This window comes from Neophocaena asiaeorientalis, unplaced genomic scaffold (assembly GCF_003031525.2).
Source record: "Neophocaena asiaeorientalis asiaeorientalis breed wild unplaced genomic scaffold, Neophocaena_asiaeorientalis_V1.1 scaffold149, whole genome shotgun sequence".
In the NCBI taxonomy this organism is placed as follows: domain Eukaryota; kingdom Metazoa; phylum Chordata; class Mammalia; order Artiodactyla; family Phocoenidae; genus Neophocaena; species Neophocaena asiaeorientalis.
The window spans coordinates 2,539,613-2,562,959 of NW_020174442.1; the positions used below are offsets into that span (position 1 = coordinate 2,539,613).

At 41.7% G+C, this 23,347-nt stretch overlaps 1 protein-coding gene across 2 annotated transcripts in view; it reads right to left on the reverse strand.

The window, feature by feature from the left end:
• The window catches only part of GRAMD2B (GRAM domain containing 2B), a 110,723-nt gene that overhangs the window by 59,426 nt on the left and 27,950 nt on the right, over positions 1-23,347 (reverse strand). Inside the window, exon 1 of one of the 2 annotated variants that reach the window (XM_024757153.1) lies at positions 14,428-14,946. The exons of the other annotated variant lie outside the window; for it this stretch is intronic. Within the exon in view, the coding sequence (XP_024612921.1) occupies positions 14,428-14,510 (83 nt within the window). The 5' untranslated portion in view covers positions 14,511-14,946. Of the gene's footprint in view, positions 1-14,427; positions 14,947-23,347 lie in introns of those variants that run through there. 2 annotated transcript variants of the gene reach the window in all.

Sequence of the window (23,347 nt, forward strand, 5' to 3'; positions counted from 1 at the left end):
TGCGGCATGCAGGATCTTTTTTCTCTTTTTTTTTTAGTTGCGGCATGCGGGATCTAGTTCCCTGACCAGGGATCGAACCCGGGCCCCCTGCGTCGGGAGCGTGGAGTCTTAACCACTGGACCGCCAGGGAAGTCCTTGGGGTGTTTTCTGACACCAACAACTGATTCTCCAGATACCAACCGGGTATCCAACAATTCAATTCAATTCTGGCACTAACTACCCAAAGTTAGAGCCAACCTCATAGGTTAAGGGCTTAGTTCCACAAGACTGCCCCCACTTCAGATGTCAGCTGTAAGTCCCAGGCCAAGTGGGTATAAATCAGGGGTTCCCATGACTCCCCCCCATCCCCCATCAGGTTCGATAATTTGTTGAATGGCTCACAGAACTCAGGGAAATGCTTAACTTACCTTTACTTCTTTATTATAAAAGACAAGTCAAGAACAGGCAGATGGAAGAGTTGCATAGGGCAGGGTATGCGGGCACGTAGAGCTTCCATGTCCTCTCTGGGTGCACTGCCCTCCTAGCACCTTGGTGTGTTCACCAATCTGGAAGCTCATCAAATCTTACTGTTCAAGAGTTTTTATAGTACTTAATTTCTTGGTGCCCTCCCCTCCCAGGAGGTTAGGGATGGGGCCAAAAGCTCCCAAGCTCTAATCACTTGGCCTTTTTGGTGACCAGCCCCATCCTGAGGCTGTCTAAGGGTTCTACCCTAAACCATCTCATTAGTATAAACTCAGGTGTGATCAAAAGGGCTCATTATGAATAACAAGAGACAGTCCTTCTTAGCACTCAGGAAATTCCAATTCTAGGAACTCTGTGCCAGGAATTGGGGACAAAGACCAAATATATTTCTTATTACAGTACACACCTCCATCCCAATCTCAATTTTTTTTTTTTTTTTTGCGGTACGCAGGCCTCTCACTGTTGTGGTCTCTCCCTGTTGTGGCCTCTCCCGTTGCGGAGCACAGGCTCCGGACGTGCAGGCTCAGCGGCCATGGCTCACGGGCCCAGCCGCTCCACGGCATGTGGGATCCTCCCAGACCGGGGCACGAACCCGTGTCCCCTGCATCGGCAGGCGGACTCTCAACCACTGCGACACCAGGGAAGCCCCCAATCTCAATTTTTATAAAAGGGAACCCATCATTTTAGATCCTAAGTCTCCTTTTCCTCCTATGTTTCATGGCTTAATAAATGGCATCACAATCCATGCAGCTTTCACCTGGAGAGAGAAACTAAGAGTCATTCTACCTTCCTCTCTCCGTCAATGATAATCAATCACCTGGTTCTTCCAATTTTATCCCTTTGACATTTCTCAAACCTATTCTCCCATTTTTCCTACTAAAACAATCTCATTTGGATTATTTCACAGACAGCAAATCCCTGCTTCCTATTTTGCTCTCCATCCAATCTATCTTAAACCTTGCTACTGGACTCATTTCTGAAAAAACTCAAACTTGCCTTTATCACATCCCTTCAGTGACTCCCTATGTCTTATAGCTAAGACCAAGCTCCTTCTCATGGCATAAAAGGTCGTCCTCTGTAACCTTCCTCCAATGCATTGCACCTGCTCAGGTACTGCTACTCAATATATAACTTATGTTCTAGTAATATTAGTTCTCCATAATCACCAGGTTGTTTCACATCACTGTGTCTTCATTTAGGCTATTCTTTCTGGATAAAATGACCTCTATTTTTTTTTTTTTTTGGCTAATTCCTATTCCTCCTTCAAAATTTAGGTATCGCCATTTCTTCTAAGAAGTCTTTTACTTAATCCCCACCCTGGGCTGGATGCTTCTCCACTATTCTCTTAAAATGCCTGTACATATTCTTATTTATCACAATAGACTGAAATTCATATTTAATGTCATGGTAAGATATTGCTCAAGTTATAGTGAAATATGCTGTAATGTTCTTGAGGGCAAGATCCACGTCTAATACATCCTAATATCCCTGTAACATACTATAGTGCTTAATAGTAGGTCCTCAAAAAAACGTGTTAAATTCCAACCTTTGATATAAATAAAAGTACTTTAAAGAATACAAACTGCTTTATAAATGCTATAATAATTATTAAGTTGAAGTGGTAAGCTAGTATCCCCGACTTCAAATCTGAGGGAAAGGGCTTTTTATTTTTTTAAATTAATTTTTATTGGAATATAGTTGCTTTACAATGTTGTGTTAGTTTCTGCTGTACAGCAAAGTGAATCAGTTACATGTATGCTATATTTTTTTTTTTTTTGCTTTTTAACTTTAAATTGTACTCTGTATTCAAATGGAATATGTTTATTTTCATACCTGAAGTATACCGGAGAAACCTGCAATTCCATTGGTAATGAATTTGCTCCCCATTTGTGTTATAGGTTTAAAATTGTTACTTGCTTAGACCTTTCTACTATGAGTTGTCCAGAAGGCATTGTGGCCCTGTCACCTGCAGCCAAAGGGCAAAGCAGAGTTGTCCAAATGCAACGTGAATGCTGATATGTATCTATAAATACGTAAGAGGAGAGTTGAGGTATGTTCCAGCGGCAGTCCCGCCTTCACCAGGTATAAGTTTACCAAGGGGAAGAAATAAAAGCAAAAATAATAATAATAATAAAAGAGGCCAAACCAAGTCAGAAAGCAAGGATTCTATTCATATTCAAAACACTTTCCTCAGTTTGTTCAGCCTGAAAGAATTCTTTACACAAAGGCTATAGAAGAGCACAGAGAAATAGGGCAGTTTCTTCAAAGACTCATACTCTTCAGGTTGGAAGGGATCTAACAAATCAGGTCATTCAGCCCTCTCTCTTTACAGAGGAGGAAAGTGAAGACCAGAGAGAACGACTTCCCTAAAGTTTCAAAGAATCAGTAGTAGAGTCAAAGCCGGAAGTGAAGCAAAGAGAGCCAAGCAAGGAGAATTCTGAATGGGGGATCCAGGTCCTTCTGTGTTCTGCTCTCCTGTCCCAACCGGTCAACAGTCTAGCCACAGACCCCTAAGGATTCATCAAAAACACGAATTTGGACTTTCAAGTACCCTATCCTTGTTCATCCCTCGCCGGGAATAATTTTTCCCTCCAGTTGAGGCCAAATTCTTCCTTACCCATCAACCTCACTTCAGATATCACCACTTAGCTCAGCTCACCTCAAAAAAAGCAGACTGCCTAGAAGGCAGGAGAAGAAGTGAGCCGGAACTCTCCTTACCATGGTGCCCCCAATTCAGTGACTAATCTGCGTCTGGCACATGACCCTCAGTATCTCCCAGGGAGCTGTCTGGAGGTCATGCCCTACACCATTTCTATTAGCATTTGATAATTATTGTGGAATTTTTTATCACACAGTATTTGTGTGTGTGTATGTGTGTGTGTGTCCTGCTCGCCTCTTTCCAGTCGGGGAGCTCCTAAAGGGTGTCGCCCACACCTCACTCAGCCATGTGTTCTCAACATAGAGTAAACGGTTAAGAAACGCTTGCTGAATTACACTGGATTAGAGAAGAGTGGAGATATGTCACAGAGAAGTTACCAAACAATACAGGATTAAAATCAGAAATGAGATATGCTTTGCTAATGAATGCATTCCGGCCAAAAAGTCAAGAAAAGGGAACAGGAAAATATGCTTGTCTTTAAGTAGGCTCCAGGACTGATCAGGTAGTAGACCAACCAGCTCACAGATATTAACTAGCAGGTAACACAGAATAGGGAAAAAAAAAAAAAAAGGAAAGCTTCATTAGCTTCATAGCTAATTGATTGCTATCATATGGGAAAGTCAGGAGTAGTGCCTTGCATATACCAGCGGGAAAGTCCATCTGGTATAAAACTAGGATATGGGGAGGGGACCTGAGAGAAATGTAATTTGTATACAAACTCCCATAGTGTGTAATGAAATGGAACAAAGAACAAGATGATTGTGATAGCTGAACCTTCAGTTACTTCACTGCTTAAACTCACGGAAATTTTTTTCAAAAATTGTTTTCTGGGACTTCTCTGATGGTGCAGTGGTTAAGAATCCATCTGCCAATGCAGGAGACACGGGCTTGAGCCCTGATCCGGGAAGATCCCACATGCCGCGGAACAACTAAGCCCGTGTGCCACAAGTACTGAGCCAACGTGCCACAACTACTGAAGCCTGTGCACCTAGAGCCCGTGCTCTGCAACAAGAGAAGCCACTGCAATGAGAAGCCCACGCATCGCAACGAAGTGTAGCCCGTGCTCGCTGCAACTGGAGAAAGCCCACGCGCAGCAACGAAGACCCAACACAGCCAAAATAAATAAATTAATTAATAAACTCCTACCCCCAACATCTTCTTAAAAAAAAAAAAAAGTTGCGCAGCTTGGAGTTGTCTGTCGTGCACTAGTGTCCCATGGTTATAGTTAGAAGAGCAGGGATCTCCTGCTGATGCTTAATAGCTTGAGGAGAAGGTCTTTTGTCCTGCTAACCGGGTAAGCAGTCTGAGGAGAGCATGGGCATCGTTTCTGTGTTTGTGGGTATCCTGGTCGGGGTAAGATTGGGACTTACTTAAGATTCCTCTTGGGACATCCTTAATGTTTATTAGCTTCTAACTAGTGTTGTAAGCCCAATGGCAGAATTTGTGCAGATCTCAGTTCTTCTGTTCATGGCTTTTTATTCACTGTGACTAATAAGCTTCCTAATGAATCCTGGCCAGACTTAAAAAAAAAAAAAAAAAATGAGCTCCAGGCTCTGAAAGTACCCCGCAAGAAGAATTTCAAGAAGATTTCGTGCAACTGCAGCATTTCTGGAAAAGTTCTTGGGTCCCTTAGGTGACTACTTTAAAAAAACAACAACAACATTCGTTTTTAGAAACAAAATCGGTCACATTACTTTACAGAAACACTCTGTACTTGTGCAAAGAAGAACCCAGCCACGGTTTTTAAAAATTGGAATCCCTTAGTGACTGCTGTGCAAATCACCACGTAACGCTGCAACTGAAACAAAGTTCCCTATGGTCAGGTCTGAGCACAGATGAAGACAGAAGTATCCAGAAAGGCACCTGTGTCTGACAGTACACAGAGAAAGCACGAGCGCCCAATTGGTAGCTAAAGGTGCTCTCTCTATTCTGTCCTCTATAGATCATTAGAAATCCTTTCAATGTAAGAACTGTAGAAAGAAATGAAACGAGTCTCGGTTTTATAGTTGAGAAAGCAGACCTATAAAAGTTAAGAGACCTATGCAGGGATGCATAGACACCTGATGGGAGCCACTCTGCCTTCTTCATCTTTGCCCCTCCCAGGTGAGGTTGTACAATTAATCATTTTAGGAGGCTGGTTCAGATTAGACTGCCTGCATTTGAATTCTGGCTCCAACATTTCAACAGCTGTTATAAACTTGGGCAAGTCACTGTGTCTGTTATGCACAAAACGTGACGATAATTGTAACCACCTCATTCCATGTATTTATTTAAAACTTTGAACAATGGTTGAGCATGTAACAACGATATTACCTCATCTCATCTAAATATATCAACTGCTATATTTGATATGTTTTCCGAAGCTACCTGGTTTGATATATTTTCTGGAGCTACCTAGTTTCTTCTTTGAAAGAAGATCAAATCTCTAAACAAAACATTCCTTTCCTCTACTCTGTTTTTCTTATGGGCAAAGGCCTCCTCTTCACCTTGGTGACTGCCATGACACTCAGCATACTGCCCAGTACAGAGAACTACTTAGTAAATGTCAGCTGACACACGAGCTCATAAGCCATTTATTATTCTCTCATCGCAGGTTCCGATGACAGGTGTGACACTTTGTGATTTCAGAATTTGAATTTAGAAAACGTGTTGCGATTCTTTGTAAAAATTTCAGAAAAGATTCTGATCAAATCAAGAACAAGTATAAGAAATCTACCAACTTCACATCAAAACTAGTCCAACTTTAGAAGAGAGGAAGGGAAAGAGGGAGGGAAAAAATATCCTTGACAGTTTGTACGGGCTCTCAGAGGACTACATTATCTGTTATACACAGCATCCAGCACATTTACGTTGTTAGGATCCAATGAGGAACTATTTTCTAATGAATTATAGGAATAGTACAGTGATAATAAAAGTTGTCATGATGAAGAGTTTTTCTTCACCGTTGACATATGGCAACTCAACTCACAATACAGCTTTTACAGTACTACACACTAGGGGTTTCAAAATAATTTGTAACTGTTTGCAGATAATAATCCTTAACAGTAAAAGACACAAAAATGAGAGTATTTCTGAGGTTCTTCCCAGTTTTTAACTCATTGCACAGGATGGAAGACATAATTTGAAAAATCTAGAAGATGACAACTATGGATATAATCATAAGCCTGACATATATGGACTTAAAGAAAACAACAACGTTTATATACAGCAGCATCTCCACTGGGGAAGAAGAGGCACGTCAGCCACCCAGCTCAGTGCCTGAGATTTCAGTGATAGGACACAGAAGAGCACAGGGAGAGGTGAGGAGGACCATCCGCCAGGAGAGAAGCGGGAGATCACATAGGTTAATGGTGAAGTAGCATTTTTTTCTTCATCTTTTCAATATGACTCAATCTTCCCCCCTCTCTTTCTAACTTTCTTCTATTCTCCCCCCATCTCCTTACTCCTTGTCTCCAACGTCACATTTCCGTTTCTCCATTTTGGTCTCTGCTCTTCTTAAACAGGTCTCATCACTACTGTGACTTCTATCTAGTTGTTCACAGGGTGGCCCAGATTTATTGCTGCCTCATCTGACTGGGGGCCTGTCTAGGATCATCCGGTTGGACAGGGGCACAGCAGAGATTAGAAGATGAACAGGTAACTTGAGGATGGGCCAGTCAGACAGCAACCCTTCTGTCTAACACTCTGAGTCTACCTGGCTAAGGTCACTTAAGAAACCTCTGTTCCGATGGATTTATTTATTCATCAATATTAAAACTGTGTAGGTCAACTTATTGGTAGATAATTCTTCTGCAAAGAAGTCTGGGAAAACAGTGGTTTATGGGAATAAAGTCCGCCCTTTATCGAGCTCTCCTACAGTGTGCAGTCCAGATACTGTAGGATCACACTTAATCTTCCTGACAACCTCACAAGGTGCTTCATTGTGCCAAGTCCAACACACTCAGAGGCATATTGGAAGGTGGAGGTTCTAAGGAAAAATAAAACAACAAAAAACTTGATTCTGGCCTTGAATGACAAGACCATAAGAACAAAACCCAAACCCTTGGCAAGTGGTTACCCCTGAGACAAGGAACTGTCTGTCAGGTAGGAGATGGGAAGAAGACCTTCCTTTTTCATTTTGTACCTATCTATGTTGTTTTAATTTTCTAGCCTTTCAAATATGTCAGCACAGATAGGGGAAGATTATGGTCTCATTTAAAATTTTCTTCTTTGTATTACTGTCATTAAAAAAAAAAAGTAACAAATGTTACATGCAAAATTTTAAGAGCTTGTAAAAACAGTACCCAAGTATGACAGTCTGAGTTATCTTTAACACTGCAGTTTGAGGGAGCTTTCAAAACCCTAAGTATGAATTTCACTCAGTCAACAATTCAACAGATATTTGTTATGTTCTAAAGTGTAAGGTACTGACCTATCTTTAAGGTGTTTACAATCTTATTTCCCTGCTATGTGAAAGAATTTTCTCTTAAATCTACACCACGGGCCCTCATGCATTGCTGGTGAGCATGTAAAATGGTGTAGCTGCTTTGGAAAACAGTTTGCCAGTTCCCCAAAAAGTTAAACATAGAATTACCATATGACCCAGCAATCCCATTCCTAGGTATTTGCTCAAGAGAAATGAAAACATCTGCCCATACAAAGACTTGCACACAAATATTCATAGCAGCATTATTCATCATAATCAACAAGTGGAGACAACCTAAATGTTCATGAACAAGTGAACAGACAGACAAAATGTGGTCTATCCGCAAAAAGACAACCCTCAGAATAGGAGAAAATATTTGCAAATGAAGCAACTGACAAAGGATTAATCTCCAAAAATAAAAAATAAACCTATGGGAATCAAAAAAAAAGTGGTCTATCCGTATAGTGGAATACTATTCAGCAATTAAAAGGAATGAACCACTGGTGTATGCTACTTCATGGATGAACCTCAAAAACATGATGGTAAGTGAAAGAAGACAGATACAAGAGACTGCATATTATATATGATTCCATTTATATGACATGCCCAGAAAAGAGAAATTTACAGAGATAGAAAACAGATTAGTGACTACCTGGGGCTGGGGTAGGGGGTGAATTTTGACTCTTTTGTTTAAGTACATTTTATGTCATACTAATGGGAATTAGTATAAACGGGCCCAAGGGATCATAATGGAAGATGTGAAAATGTTCTAAAACTGGGTATGGTGACGCTGCACCACTCAGTAATATTACTCAAAGTCACTGAATTGTACACTTGAAATGGGTAAATTTTATGATATGTACAATATGTCTCAATAAGCCTGTTAAAAATAATCTGCCTCTTGGGACATCATTGTCCCATCATGAATGTGGGAACCTCTGACACACGTGGAATGACCAACGAGAACATATCAACTAGTTTACCTTAGGGAATGGAGTTTTAAGTTGGTTCTGCTTCTCTCCTAAGGGTATATGATCAAGTTTAAGAGCATGGATAAAAACACGCTCTTTTCTTTAAGAAGGAAGAACAGTCATTCAGGTGGCTGTGGAGGAGTCTGTCTCCAGGAACTGTGCTTTATGCCACTTGGAAATGTGTGAAATGCCTAAAGCTGGGCATTTAAAGAACTAGAAAGATGTTGAAGGGGAGGTCTACTGAAGTTCAGTAAATGGAAACAACTCAGCAATTTAAAGTTGAGGAGCCATGAAAGAAAAGCTCAGCACCGGGATGTAGGATGTAGAAATCAATGGATCAGAGATAAAAGCACTGGACAACAGATGTGAGAACACCAAATCAGTAAGCAACATTTAAATAGGCTGGTAGGTCACTAAAGAGTTATGGCATGAGATCTTTTCAGCATAAACTAAAAACCAAGATGCCATGTTGGATTCATGGAAATGCTCAGTGGCTGTCAAAGTGCCCTGTAGGTGTAGCTGACGCAACAGAGGCTCAGTTAATAGGACAGTAGTGCCTGCGACTGTTAAGAGTTACTAGGCCTTTTGAATTTTGACTCTTTTGTTTAATTATATTTTCTTTTTTTTGTTTTTTAAATTAATTTTTATTCGAGTATGGTTGCTTTACAATGTTGCGTTAGCCTCCACTGCACAACAAAATGAATCAGCCACACACATACAGATATCCCCTCCCTTCTGGACTTCCCTCCCATTTAGGTTACCACAGTCCCAGACCTTCAACAGTGAGGACCACCACAGCTATGGCTTATGGAGCGCTGACCATGTCAGGCACTAGGTGAAGTGAATTTCTGACATTTCGCACTTAAACTTCAAGGCAAGCCTAATCAAAACATCTGGCTTAATTAAATTTAGTTATTTATTTATTTCTTGGCTGCGCTGCACAGCTTGCAGGATGTTAGTTCCATGACCAGGGACTGAACCTGTGTCCTCGGTAGAGAAAGCGTGGAGTCCCAACCGCTGGATGGCCAGGGAGTTCCCACAGTTGACTTTATTATTCTTTACAGATAATGAAGCTTGGAGGTGCTAAGCAACTCACCAGGGTCAAACTTCTAGGAGAGAGGAAAGTCAGACTTCAGATCCTAGTTTCCTAGAGCCTGCATTCTTAACCTCTTTCTGTACTGCCTTGACAAATCAGCAATTTCCAATGATATTAACATTGAGCCATGGAGCTGATTTGGTTCATTAAATTTCTTTTCAAAACATTTAAAACCAGAACACTATTTTTCTCCATCTTTTCAAACTCGATTGTTTTACCTTAATATAATTTAAATATTTTCTAATGCTGTAATTTTTTCTTCTTATCCCAAAGTTTATATTAAAAAGTATGCTGGTTGGGGGCTTCCCTGGTGGCACAGTGGTTGAGAGTCCGCCTGCCGATGCAGGGGACACGGGTTCGTGCCCGGATCCGGGACAGAGTTGGTGAGCTGGAAATTAGAATTAAAGAAGAAAAATAATATACAAACACACATATGGAAAGATATATAATATACAGATAATTTACAGAGATTTTCTTGCTAAATAGTCACTTTCAATGTTTGGACTTCAGCAAGCACTAAGAAGTCGAGCTATACTCAATAATTGAATCATCTTTGCTCCTCTTGCTTCCAATGCAAGATCAGTCCCCAACTGCAACTCTCATTCTGTTTGTCAAGTACCCACAATATGCACAAGACTAAGGTCATTTATTTTTGCTTGAATTCACTCTTTAAAGTCAAAATATGTGCCCCAGATCATTATTATTTCTTGATAATCCCAGAGAACTTCCTTTTAAGGTAAACTGCTTATATTGCATACATCCACCCTTTCTCCACACATATGAAATTGAACAAATTTCTAGAATTCTTACATCCCAAATTATTAAATTTTAAATGTTTAAAATCCAAACTGCATTACAAGTGTATGTGGCATGTGATATAATTCGTTATTTGAAATATGAATCAACTGCCCAGAAGTATTATCAGTATTAGTTTTAGATACCTTTTGAAATTCATTAAAAGTAATGAGGCCATTACTAAATGAGATCCGCCAGAGACTTTAAGAAATAAAAGTGTATCTAACAAAACGTGTGTCAAAAAAGTTAGGCTATGTTAGAAATCTCTATGCAACGTGAACACAAAATTAAGAATGAAAAAGATAAAGTAGGGAAAAACTAGGATCTCGAAAGGAAATATGCAGCTAGAACTACCAATTCTTGGTTAAAACAAAGAGGGGGGGGCTGTTATTTTTAAATTGAATATGTATTTTGGTGGTGAGTAAATGTGCAGCCTCACTTCCAGCACAAAGATGAATAAATAGGTCACAGTTCTTGGGCAAGTAAATGTACCTAAAAATTCTACTGCTACCTACACCACCATGAGTAAACTTTACAGTAAACATCAAAGATTCTTGTGATACAATAAAAAAAATATTCTACTGCTGACAGATAATTTGATTTGAGAGTATAACTTCCCCTGAGGTCGTCAAACTGAAAGTCAGCTGTAAGTATATTATATACCTTAATCAGCGGGGGATGGGATCCCAGCCTCCACAGCTCACCAACAGATAGTTATTGAAAGTGATTATTTGCTGAGTCCTTTGAGAAATTCAATAAGAAAAAACGTGATTGGAGTTTGCAATCTATTTGGGGACAGTTAACTAATGTACACTGGACTACTGTGTGAATATATGTTAATAACTTAGAGCAGTATTTCATACACACTAAACGTTACATACACATTAACTGTTAATATATAGTAATAGTGGTAGCGGTGAACTTCTCTGGGCTGACCACATACATACAGGGTGAGCACTGGTAAGAAAGAGGAGAGTATGGCCAGTGATTAGGAGAGGCTTTAAATGAAGGAAAGCTCGAGTTGATTTACAGAAGTATCTTAAGAGAGACAAGAGAGGGCACTGCTTGAGCAAAGTAATAGAGAGCTGAGGAGGGAAGAATGAGGGAACCTGATTCAGTACTACGTTTGGCACACATGTTCCTTATTCTTCTGCATTATCGCCTCTGAATTACAATGCTGCTAAGTGTGGCTGGCTACAGAGGCTGTGCAAGCTGACCAGTATTAGGAACTGAGGTTGAAATGGTCTATGTGTGTCCAGATCATTACAGGTCTTAGATTCTTGGCAGAGGAGGCTGTTTTTTAAGAGTAGGTCATGGAGGGCCATCATAGATCCTAGAGCATAGGAAGAGGGATAAAGATTCAAGGTCAAGCTCTAGAGTTAGGAGTCCTGGACTTGAATTTGAGCTGTTCTCTTATTAACTGTGTCTCTGCCTGGCTCGTTACTTAACTTCTCAGAATTTCAGTGTTCTTACTTGTAAAATGGAGATAATGATAGTATCGACCGGATTCTGTATGACAATGAATGAGTAAGTGTTGAGCAATAGCAAGCATTTCTCCATAATTGGCAGCTATTATTAAGAGGCTAAGGTCCTAGGTGATGAGGCCCATGTGGGTGAAGTTACAGATGCAGAGAATGGGGAGGAGCAAGCCGTTCTAACACGCGTGAAGAAAATGTCCCTTGGGACACTTAGCCTTCAACAACTTTGAGCTACTTTTATTCTGTTACCAGAGCAGGAGTTTAAGAGCTCAGAAAAAAAGAGCGTCTAAAATCTTAAGATTGAATCAGAAGTGACTTTAGTAGGCCTGGGAATTAACACTTTGCGGGGGGAAAACCCAAAGACTCAATAAACCAAAGACTGCCAGATGGGTACATATCCTAACTGCGGAGAAGATTCAGTTATAGGCCAAACTTTTTATCATATCTTGTTTGTGTATTTAATGTGGCAATGGCCACCATCGTCCCTTGAAGTACTGTAATATACATACATGGCTCCCCTCAACGGTGCTCCTGGAGTTACAGAAAGACGGATACCAAATCACATTCATTCTTGTATTGCCCACCATTATTGAACAAATAGTAGGTATTCCCATTTGGAGAACTGAAACGAATTTGTGAAACTGAATGTTCCAAATGAAGGGCCTTGAGCTTCAAGGTGGTTGTGTATCTTCTACATAATTATGTTCTCAACATCTAAAGAATTTTAATTTAACAAAATTAGTCTAATGCTATGGCAGATGTTTTCAATCAATCAGAATGCTCTCCTTGACTGAGTATCTTGAGGACTGGGAGGGAATGTGAAGATTTAAAACTTAACAGCTGTTAAGTGGGTGGGCTTGAATCATTCTGCTTTGTGTAGCTGAAAATAATAAACAGTACCTCTGGATGAGTTCTGATCCAGGAGTTTAGAGTCCTGGGTTCCAGTCCTGCCAGTGCCACTTACCACTCCTGTCACCTCAAACATCTATGAAATGGTGACCAGACTAGCCACAACACCTCTTCTTCAGGGAGGTAAAGTTTATGAAAGAATGGTTAAGGAAATACATGTCATTTGCTGGTTCATCTTTTTCTTGGGCTTTAATTATTAGTATAAAGTAAGGATGTTATTTCTGGGTAAGGAAACAAGAACATTTTGTGAGAGTTATACCTAGAGCAATTTTTCCTCAATCATCTTTTTTCAGTCAGTAAAGTGGAAAGAACATGAGCTGAAGTAGCCAAGGAAAGCAGACACTTGAAGAGACTATGACCAAAGGCTTTGAAGCCACAATTCAAAGCAGCTAATAAAAGCTATTCTTTTTCTAAGAGGTCGGCCCAAACTTCAATAAATGGGTGGAATATGCTTTTACCAACACAAGTCTTTATGTGGAACCAGGCTGTGTTCTTAAAAATGAGTAAATGCTGAAATAATGAAGGATGAGGATTGAATTTTTTTAATCTTTTCTTTTTTGGGGATTGAATCTTTTTTTTGGGGGGGATTGAATCTTTACTATTAAAAAAGTCTGTCATCTTTTTTATACTAGTAGCAATAAAGCATTTTAGATACCCAACAGCTTGGTACCATAAAAATTAAAATTGGGCTTATTTAGATATTTACCTTAGTCTCACTTAATGTTATAGTGATATAGAAAATGACCAAACACTTAAAGATTCTTTTCTTTTTTAAAAGAAAAGTTTGGGAATAACAATCACATAAATAACCATACTTCTGGATTTTAAAAAGTAAGTAAATAAATTTCGTTACAGGAAGCTAATCCTTGTGATCAAATATTTGAGTTTTCAGCTTCTTAAACCAGAAGAGTTTATAGGTAAAACAATGTGCAAATCCTATTACGCACATGAATCTTTTGGGAGGACAGTCACAACCCAATATCTGATGTTTTATTTTATGTTCACTGTGCTCCCTCACCCCACTCCCACACCCTCCCTCAAAAAAAAAAAAAAAAGCATATAACAAGTTTGTGTTAAGTACTCAACAAAGGCAGGCAGTCTTTGAGGGGGAAAGATAAAGCGTATTTCATATTTTCCACTACTTTTCCTCTCTCGTGAGGGGAAACAGTGAAGGGGATGGGGGAGAAAAAAACACCCTCACGCTCCGAATCGAATGACAAAATACGCATCTTTGTAAAGCTAATGACCAGACGACATCTACGGGACAGCTGCATCTTCACACAAGTCATTAAGATGTAAGACAGTTAGAATAAATGTTAAGCGCTGCTTCTTGATGTGGCTTGGAGCTCTGAAGAGTCGCCCCAGACCTCCCTTGGGATTTATAAAACACCGGTCGCGCTCTCGGCTCAAATAATTCCCATCCCCACCGGACTGCAAGCTGCAGTGCGTTTCTGAAACGCTGCCGTGCCTTTTCTCTACTACAGAATCGGGGGCAAAAAGGAGACCGGGCGCCACAGGAAGAGTTCAAGCCACAATTCTGTCCACGTTAAAAGTTCCAGAAAACCGTTCCCACTCCCAACTCTTCCCTGGCAGAGAAGTTTGGGCAGCGCGCGTTCTACCGCCGCGGCTGGGATCCAGCGGAGGGTACTTACTGGGCTGAGCCAATTTTGCTCTCTCTCTTCCCGAGCACTTTGGCAGGCTTTGTGTCGTCCACATCTTGCTGTAGTTCAGTCATCAGGGCCGCGTCTGGAGGGCACCTTCAGACAGTCTCCTCCTCCCGCTTCCCCGACTCCCACCGTCCGGGGCGCAGGCCCAGCGAACCCGCCGCGCCCTCCCCTGCGCCCTGGGCCGCTCGGCGCATCCGGGCCGGCCCTGCCGGGGGCCGCCAACCTGGACACGTTCGAGCCGGCGCGATTGGTCCGAGCTGGCGGGGCAGAGCTGGGAGGGAGGGAAGGGGAGGGTCGAAGCGAAGTGACAACCTCTTTCTCCAACCCAGGAGGCGGAGGAAGAGAAAAAGGAAACCTGTTGAACTAGTCTTGCGGGCAGAGGAAGCTAATTGGCCAAGCAGGTGAAACATATGCCTAACCCGGCGCCGTATAAGTAGCCTCCTGGTAAACTGGGCTTTTTTTTCTACCCCGACTGTAAATATGGGGTATGAAAAATGGGCGGCCGGCTGTAGATGCTGGAAACGACAGGACTGAGTGAGGCTCTCTCTCGCACAGATGCGCTTTGTGGTCTGGCCTGTGCCCCAGCCTAAATTATTCAAGCAGGGTGTAGTCTCTTTGAGGACTGCCTGTCAGAGCTTAAACAGTAGGTCGGTTCAGTGACTGAGGCAATAAGAGGTAGTTCCTGGTTGACCCTTCCTAGTTGGTAGGGGCGGAGGGGAGCGTGGAGAAGCAGCCATCAAAACCTCACCAGCAATTTGCTTACTATGCGCCCAAACAGTAAAATGAAGCCACTTCTTCCCGCCTTGCTGGTTCTGTCACGTTTTGTGTTTGAAGCATCCACGTACTCATTTAAGGAACTTTGAGACCTGCCATGTTCTAGCCATTATTCTAAACACCCATTTAGTAGAGTGGGGAAGGAGAAGAAACTTCCCTCTGCCCTTCTAGATTCTTCTGGCTGGTCTAAGGGTTCACTTGACGTGAGATAGATTAATAGGAGAAAATCAAATTTAATTACCTGCGTCCAGGGGGCTCCCTAAGAAAATGAGGCCCAAGGACAAGTTAGGCAATCGAGGCTTATGTGCCACCTGAGAGAAGAGAATGGGGCAAGGGTCTGGGACTTCATAGCGTTGACTGAAAAAAAACAAAACTGCACAACCTAAAAGTTGAGAATTATGTTTTATTTGGCTGACTTGCTGAGTACTTAAGTCCAGAAGACAGCCTCTTGGAGAGCTCTGAGGGCTTGCCCGGAAGAGGTAAGAGAGGAGCCAGGATATATACGAGTTTTAGCAACAAAAACCGGGTAGTCAAACTATTACTGTTAATTAAAGAAAAACCAGACATCTCAAGTTAATGAATTTCGCACTCTTCTATGTATGGGGAGATGCAAGAGTCTGGGCTTATTGAAATCATTCCTTTGATATGCACCTTAACTGTCTGCGGCCAGTGTCCTGCTTTTTTCCATCCTGAATCCCCTCAGGGTGCACAGTTGTGGATGGCTCCATTGTTTGAGGGAAAGAAGGCAATTCACAGGAAGATGAAAAATGAGCAAATGGGTGGCAAAAACTGTTCGCTGGGTCATACGGAAACAATGGAACACAGAGAGGAATTTCAACAAGCAGACTTTGCTAGGTTCCTCCCTGTCTACACACCTAGTTCATATTATACTGTAGTAATCTACGGTGACAGCTCCCTTCCTGGAACAGGTCTTTTATCTAAATTTTTTTAGGCAGTTAGGAGAAGGTTCAAAGATTCTTCCCCAGTCTTTTGGGCCTTGCTTCTTTTTAGCTTGAAATAATCTGCATGCCAAAGGGATGCATTTTGGGGTGGCCAACTTTGCTCCCCTGCAATAGCAAATAACGTATGTGTTGGTAGATTTGTAATTTGCTACAGAGTAGTTGAGAATAAAGAATAACTAATATAAAACCTTATTGTTGGAGGCCTAACTTTATGGCTGGGATAAAATTACTAACATTATGCTCCGGGGCTGCCTTCGGATTTTCTTCTAAAATTAATTTTAGATTTAAGAATAATTACAGGGCATCCCTGGTGGCGCAGTGGTTGAGAGTCCGCTTGCCGATGCGGGGGACACGGGTTCGTGCCCCAATCTGGGAGGATCCCGCGTGCCGTGGAGCGGCTGGGCCCGTGAGCATGGCCGCTGGGCCTGCGCGTCCAGAGCCTGTGAAGTAGTCAATAGCCCTTTCCTAGTGGGGAGGAACTAGAAAGGAGCTAGTACACAACGTTATTTTACTTAGTGGCATTTGCTTGAGTTTAAGAGACATTGTCAAACAGCTTCCTAATTTGTTTATTCTTTGGGCTATCCTACAGTAAAATGGAATGCAGTATTTAAAAGGCAGCAGCAGTAAAATGATAGGGAAACTTCATTGTCGTGTGATAAAATAGAGACATAAGATTATGTCTAAAATACATTTTGGGGGACTCTTTGATTTGGCACCAATAAAAAATCCTACCCCGTATTTTTCTTCCTCCAAGCCTCTGGGAACATAATTTCTTGTTTCTGACATCAAAGTTCTAGCCAATACTTCTTCCAGTTATCGAAGCAGTTCTAGTAGAAAATGCCTAACCCATAACCTTTCAGGAGGTAGGGGCTTCTTCTATCCAACAGCTTAGAATACTGTGAACAGAGAATGTTGCCTGACGTTCCAGTAAACAAAGTATGTTGCCTGCCATCCCTGTTCTGTAAGGATCAAGCCATTAGCCACTGCAGGTACCCACTTATGGTGTGCCCTATGGGGAATTCAGGATGGAGAAAACCAGGAAGCTATCTGTGCTTTGGATACTGGCCCTAGATACTAGATAGTTAAGATGTGTATCTAAGGAATAATTTCAGTGAACCCCGAATCTTGTATCTCCCCATACATAGAAAAACACTAAAATCATTAACTTGAGATATCTGTTTGTGATCAGCAGTAATCTTTTGATGTTCGACTACATGTTGTTTTGGGGGTCTTTTTTCCCAGCAAAAAAACTTGTATATATCCTGGCTCCTCTGTTATCTCTCTGGAGTAGTTCCTCATTGTTATCTGAGAGACTGTCTCCTGGACCATAGTCCTCAGTAAGATCCTCGAATAAAACTCAACTTGAAACTTTTAGGTTGTGTAGTTTTTCTTCGGTCAACAATATTGATCAGATTGCGATCTCTTTTTAACATTGATCAGAAACACTGTGCATCTGTCCATAGTTTTGGGGCAGAGTTCAAATATGAGTTTGGAGATTTGAGTGGCTATTTGGTTGCAATGTATGGTCAAGAAGTTACCTAATTTATAACACAGTGCGGGGTATGTGTTTATTAGCCAATATAAGTACATGTAAAGTGTCATTACATGCCTGTAATTTTATGTATATTGTCTGATGACATATGTTTTAGAAAATGTTGCGGCTCTTACCAAGATGAAACCTGGAAGTGCTGTAATAAGTTAACTACACAAAATATGTAATATACATCATAAGTCATAGAATCCAGGAACATTCTTCAGACCATTCCTGTTTTCAATTTAAGGTTACTATGCAGAGGAGAAAATGGGGAAAAAGTGAGAGAGTTCAGAAGAGAGCTATACATGGAACTTCCCTGGTGACCCAGCGGTTAAGAATCCACCTGCCAGTGTAGGGGACACGGGTTCGAGCCCTGGTCCAGGAAGATCCCGCATGCCGCAGAGCAACTAAGCCCATGTGCCACAACTACCGAGCCTGCGCTCTAGAGCCTGCAAGCCACAACTACTGAAGCCCACGCACCTAGAGCCCAAGCTCAGCAACAAGAGAAGCCATTGCAATGAGAAGCCCGCACACTGCAACGAAGAGTAGTCCCTGCTCGCTGCAACTAGAGAAAGCCCGCACGCAGCAACGAATACCTAACGACGAAGATGCAATACAGCCAAAAATAAATAAATAAATTTTAAAAAATAAAAAATTTAAAAAAAAGAAGAGAGCTGTACAGTGACACTGAAGAACTTAATTATAAGACATTTTTTAAAAGTTGTAGAAATGAAAGTTGAGAAGCATTATATGCAGGGGAACTTTATTGAGTGACTTCTGTCAAATATGAGGGAAAATTTCCAAATGAATACAGCCATTAAACATTGGAATGGGAAACTCTAGTAGGCTCTCTCCTACTATATCTCCTACTATAGAGGGCTTTGAAAATAAAATCTTAAAAAATCAAATAGAATGTTTTTTTTTTTGTTTGTTTTTTGTTTTTTGTGGTATGCGGGCCTCTCACTGTTGTGGCCCCTCCCCGTTGCAGAGCACAGGCTCCGGATGTGCAGGCTCAGCGGCCATGACTCATGGGCCTAGCCGCTCCGCGGCATGTGGGATCTTCCCGGACCGGGGCACGAACCCGTGTCCCCTGCATCGGCAGGCGGACTCTCAACCACTGCGCCACCAGGGAAGCCCTAGAATGGTTTTAAACCAGTATTTCCCAAGCCAAGTTATACTGCAGATGGGGAAATTTGAAATGATCTATTTCTCTCTCTAGGAATGAAGCAAGAACTAAGTTTAGCACCTGTGTTGAGAGGAAGAGGCAAGATCGTAAGGGCTTACTGCTCTAGGGGCAGATGGTAGTTGGGAAAAACTAGTATAAATCTGATTCTGTGAGAAAGCAGAAGCAATAAAAAACTCTTCCAGGTCAATACTCTGTTTTTAAATTAAAATAAATGACACCATATAAACAATAAATTAAAATCTACACTGAAGTTTTAAAATATATGTCTATTTTCTGTGTGGTAAATGTTACAGATCACAACAATGTGAAGTGGGGAGGCCTCTGAGACCAGCCAGGATAGTGGTTTTCACACCGGGTTCTGGGGTGACTGGTGAGGGGATGGGCCAGCATTGGAGCTTAGGTCTTCTGACTGCAGTCCCCACCTCTAACCACTACTCCAATATACAGCCTGTCCTGCTTCAGTCAGAACTCTTCCACTTGTATCTCTCTCATTTATTTCTGTTCTGTATTAGTTTCAGTTTGAGGGAAGGGGTTGTCTGCCACACATCCAACAGAATTAAAATATCAAATCCCTGCCGTCATTTTTCTGAGCCCGAGCTTCAGAGAGTTTAGTGACTTGGCCAAAATTACAGTGGTCCCATGAGGATGAAGACCCAGCTTTTCTGACTCCCAGTGGGTGCTTATAAAGGGTAGTAGGAAAGTGAACAGTGAAAACAAAGCTTATTAATGGCAGAGACATGTGCCTTAGAGGAGAGTGTGTGTGAGGGGGGCAAAGCCCAAGGATCCTTAGACATATGTAGTATTTGTGGAGAAAGAAATGTTTGAATCTAGAACTACCTTTGGTGGCTGCATTTTGCAGTTATCTATTGCTGCGAAACTAACCACCTCAAATCTTGGTGGCTTAAAACAATGATGTATTGTTTTCTCTTATGGTACAGTGGATTGATGGGGCTCAGCTGGATAGTGGTCATTTGGGGGCTCTCATGCAGATGCAGTCAGAGGGCCCCCAAGGTTGGGGGGGGGCAATTCCCCCAAGGGCAATTATTTGAATGCTCTTCTGAGCTGGATGTGCGCCCTCATATCTGATGCTTCAGCTGAGATGGCTGGAACAGCTGGGGACTATCTGAGCATTTTAGTCTCTCTGCATGGCCCCCCACATGGCTAGCTTGGGCTTCCTTACAGCATGGCAGTCCCAGTATAGTTGGACTTTTTAACTTGGTGATTGGCTTCCTCCAGAGCATATGTTCCATGATATCAAGATGGAATCCGCAAGGCTTCCTATGAGATAGCCTAGGACATCAGGCAACTTCACCTCTGCTGCATTCTGTTGGTCACAGGTGAGCCACAGGGCCAGCTCAGGTTCAAGGCAAAAGAACTACCCAAGGTGTGAATACCAGGAGTGCAGCTCACCGTGGGCCATTTTTGGAGACCAGCTACCACAGTGCAGATAAGAGATTAGGTCCTCTGACTCCAGACACTTCGTCACTGGGCATGTGAGTAAGTGGGCATTTCTAATAGCACTGTTCTAAACGCGTGAGATATAGAAATGGACAAAACAAGCAAAAACCCATACAGCGGTGGCTCTTACATTCTACTTTTTTATCAAAAATAAAAAAGTAACACATAAATAACACAGTTTCAACAGATAAGAGATATAAAGAAAATAAAATAGAATATCAGGGAGAGTGAGGGAGGTCTGTTTTACGTAGGATGATCAGGGAAGCCTCTTTGACAGGTGACATCTCAGCTGAGACTTGAAGGAGGGGAAGGAGGAAGCCATGTGAAGTCTGGGAGCAAAGCTTGCCAGCCAGAGCGAAGGGCATGGGGAAAGACCTCCAGGCAGGGCTGAGCTTGGCGTATGCTAGGGAACAGCAAGAAGGCCACTGTTCTACACCGTGCCTGGCGTATAAGGAGGGAAGAGAAGGTTACGGGGAATGGTCTCAGAGAGTCACTATCCCCTCTGCCCATTTGTTTATTATCTGTCCTCTCCTACAAGAATGGAATCTTCTCAAAAATAAAGGACTTGTCTGTTGTGTTAGCCACTGTATCCACAGCGCCTGGTTCATGTTAGATGCTCAATAAATATGTGTTGAATGAATGAATGAATCGTTGGGTGATTGTTTCCAACCAGAGGTTCTCAACCATACTCATCTGGAACTCTAGCTTACCTGAGATGTTGATTTGAATAATATTGGTCTTTTTTTTTTTTTCTTCCAATTATCACGGGGAGAAAAAGAGTACATGAAAAAGAAATATAACTTAAATCTCTCCTGAGCCCTCCCTCCCCGTTTGGAAAGGAAAACCTCTGGCCTGTGCTGCTTCTCACCTGTCTGCTAGTTGAGTGCAAGTGCTTCAAACAGGTCAGAGAGGTCCCATGACTCCCAGATGGTCTAGCTCCGGAGCAAGTCCAAGAATTACTGTTTATAACCCACAGGCAACCCTTTAAAGTTATGGAATCGCTCATATTTTCTTAGAGAAACATCCATACAGCTACTTCCTCTCCCTGTTTTGGGAACTAATGGCCATGCTGTCAATATGAGGACTGGCCTTTCTCTTTCCTTGCACCCTGGTTTGGCATGCTCTGTTTTCCTCCCTGTGAAATGTTTTGACAAGGCAGTCCATGCAGGGCAATCAGCACATTGTTTTGAAGCAGGTAGTATTTAATTATTGTTAAAGTAGTTTCTGCAAGTTACATTTTTCTTTATGTCACCAATATTGCACACTTTTAATTGCTTTTCATTCTTTTTTCACATACTTTCATATTTTCTGACAATTCCTATTAGCATTTAGTTATCTTCCAATCTGTTCTCGATGTAGCACCATTCATTTAAAAAATTTATCCAACAAATAACCTGGCAAAGAAGGAACATGAGAGAAGGAACCAACAAATACCTCAGGCAAATAAGAAAGTTTTTCTATTTCTCTCAAATAGCTACATATTCACTTTGCTTTTATTTTGTGGCTGAACCTTATAAATAGACCCTACATTTGAGGCAAATTGTGCAGTCTGTCCTCCCTCCCTCCCTCCCTTCCTTCCTTTCCTCCAATCAGCACTTTTTTGATGCCTTTTATGTGCCAGGCTATATTCTGGGTGGTGGAGATATAAAAATAAATAAGCACCTGCTTGCTATAAGTGAGTTTGCAGTCCAATGGGAGAGTTCAATATACAGATATTTACAAAACATACATACGCAGAACCTTAGTCAAAAACTGCTACCTTCATATGTCACAACCAGACACTTGGACCAAGTAACATCATTCTGTAAAATGGTGGGAGGGGTGGGAGATGGCCCTTTGATTCTTCAGGTTCTACTGTTTTGGGCCACCCGCGAGCCCCCCCCTCCCCCTGCCCCTCCCCCCAGACATCTGCACAACTTATTGAAAAGGCCCTAGACTGGAAGTCAGGAGGACTGGGCTCTAGTCCAAGCACTTTGCTTGGTGCCAGAATATGAATCTATTCATGAAACACGGCATTGAAGTAACAGAACGCTGGCCTCAAGGGAAGGACCCTAAACCTCACGGTTATAGCTACATCACTTTCTGCCTTACATAGACTAACTGTAAGAACTAGGGGGAAAACAAAACAAAACATCTTTTACACAGAAATGTTGCATTTACCAATTGCAAAATGACAATTTTAAATAAATTTCATGAGGAGAGAGTAATTATGCAAATCTATTCCTTTGGGAACCTAAGGCCTTGACCTCCTTCCTGTAGGGCTTTGTGCTTCTTTGCATTCATTTCTACTTTTAAAAGCATACCAGATGAAAACAGAATGTTTCCCTGTGTGTTAGGATCACAGGCTAATTAAAATCAGAATTTAATTTTTATTTTTAGTAGTAGTCAGCAAAATGAAAAGTTCATCCTTCCTCCATATCAAAAAATATACAAGTTCTTTAATAAGACACATAATGGAGGAAGATTCAGACATTGGAAATGCTTGGTGCTATAGAGTCCCAATCTCCCAGATTTCAAAAAAATATTGTATAAATTTGTAGTAGACACTGCAAAGAAACAGGAGATGAGAGCTGGTGGGAATGGTCTTGGTTCCTAGCTTCTCAGTTGTCCACCACCCCATCCCCTGCACCAGGTGGTCCTACAGTATTTGCTCTTCTGCTATTGTCATCCAAGGGCTTTCCTGTGGTATCCTGTCAGTAAACAAATCCCCTTGTTTGAGCTAGCTGAGTGAGTTTATCTGGCAATTAAAGAGTCCTGGGAGGAGTAGAGGAGTCCGGTTTCAGACTGATCTTGGAGTCCTAATATGCATCATACTACCTCGGAAGAATGACTTAACCTCCTCTAAGCCTCAATTTCCTCATCTGTGGGAAAAGAATGGGAATAGCAGTAGTATCTATCTTATAGGACCACTGGGGAGTTTAAAGAGAAAATATATATAAAGGAATTAGTACACTATGCAGGTACATAGTAAGCACTCAAGTCGTATAAACT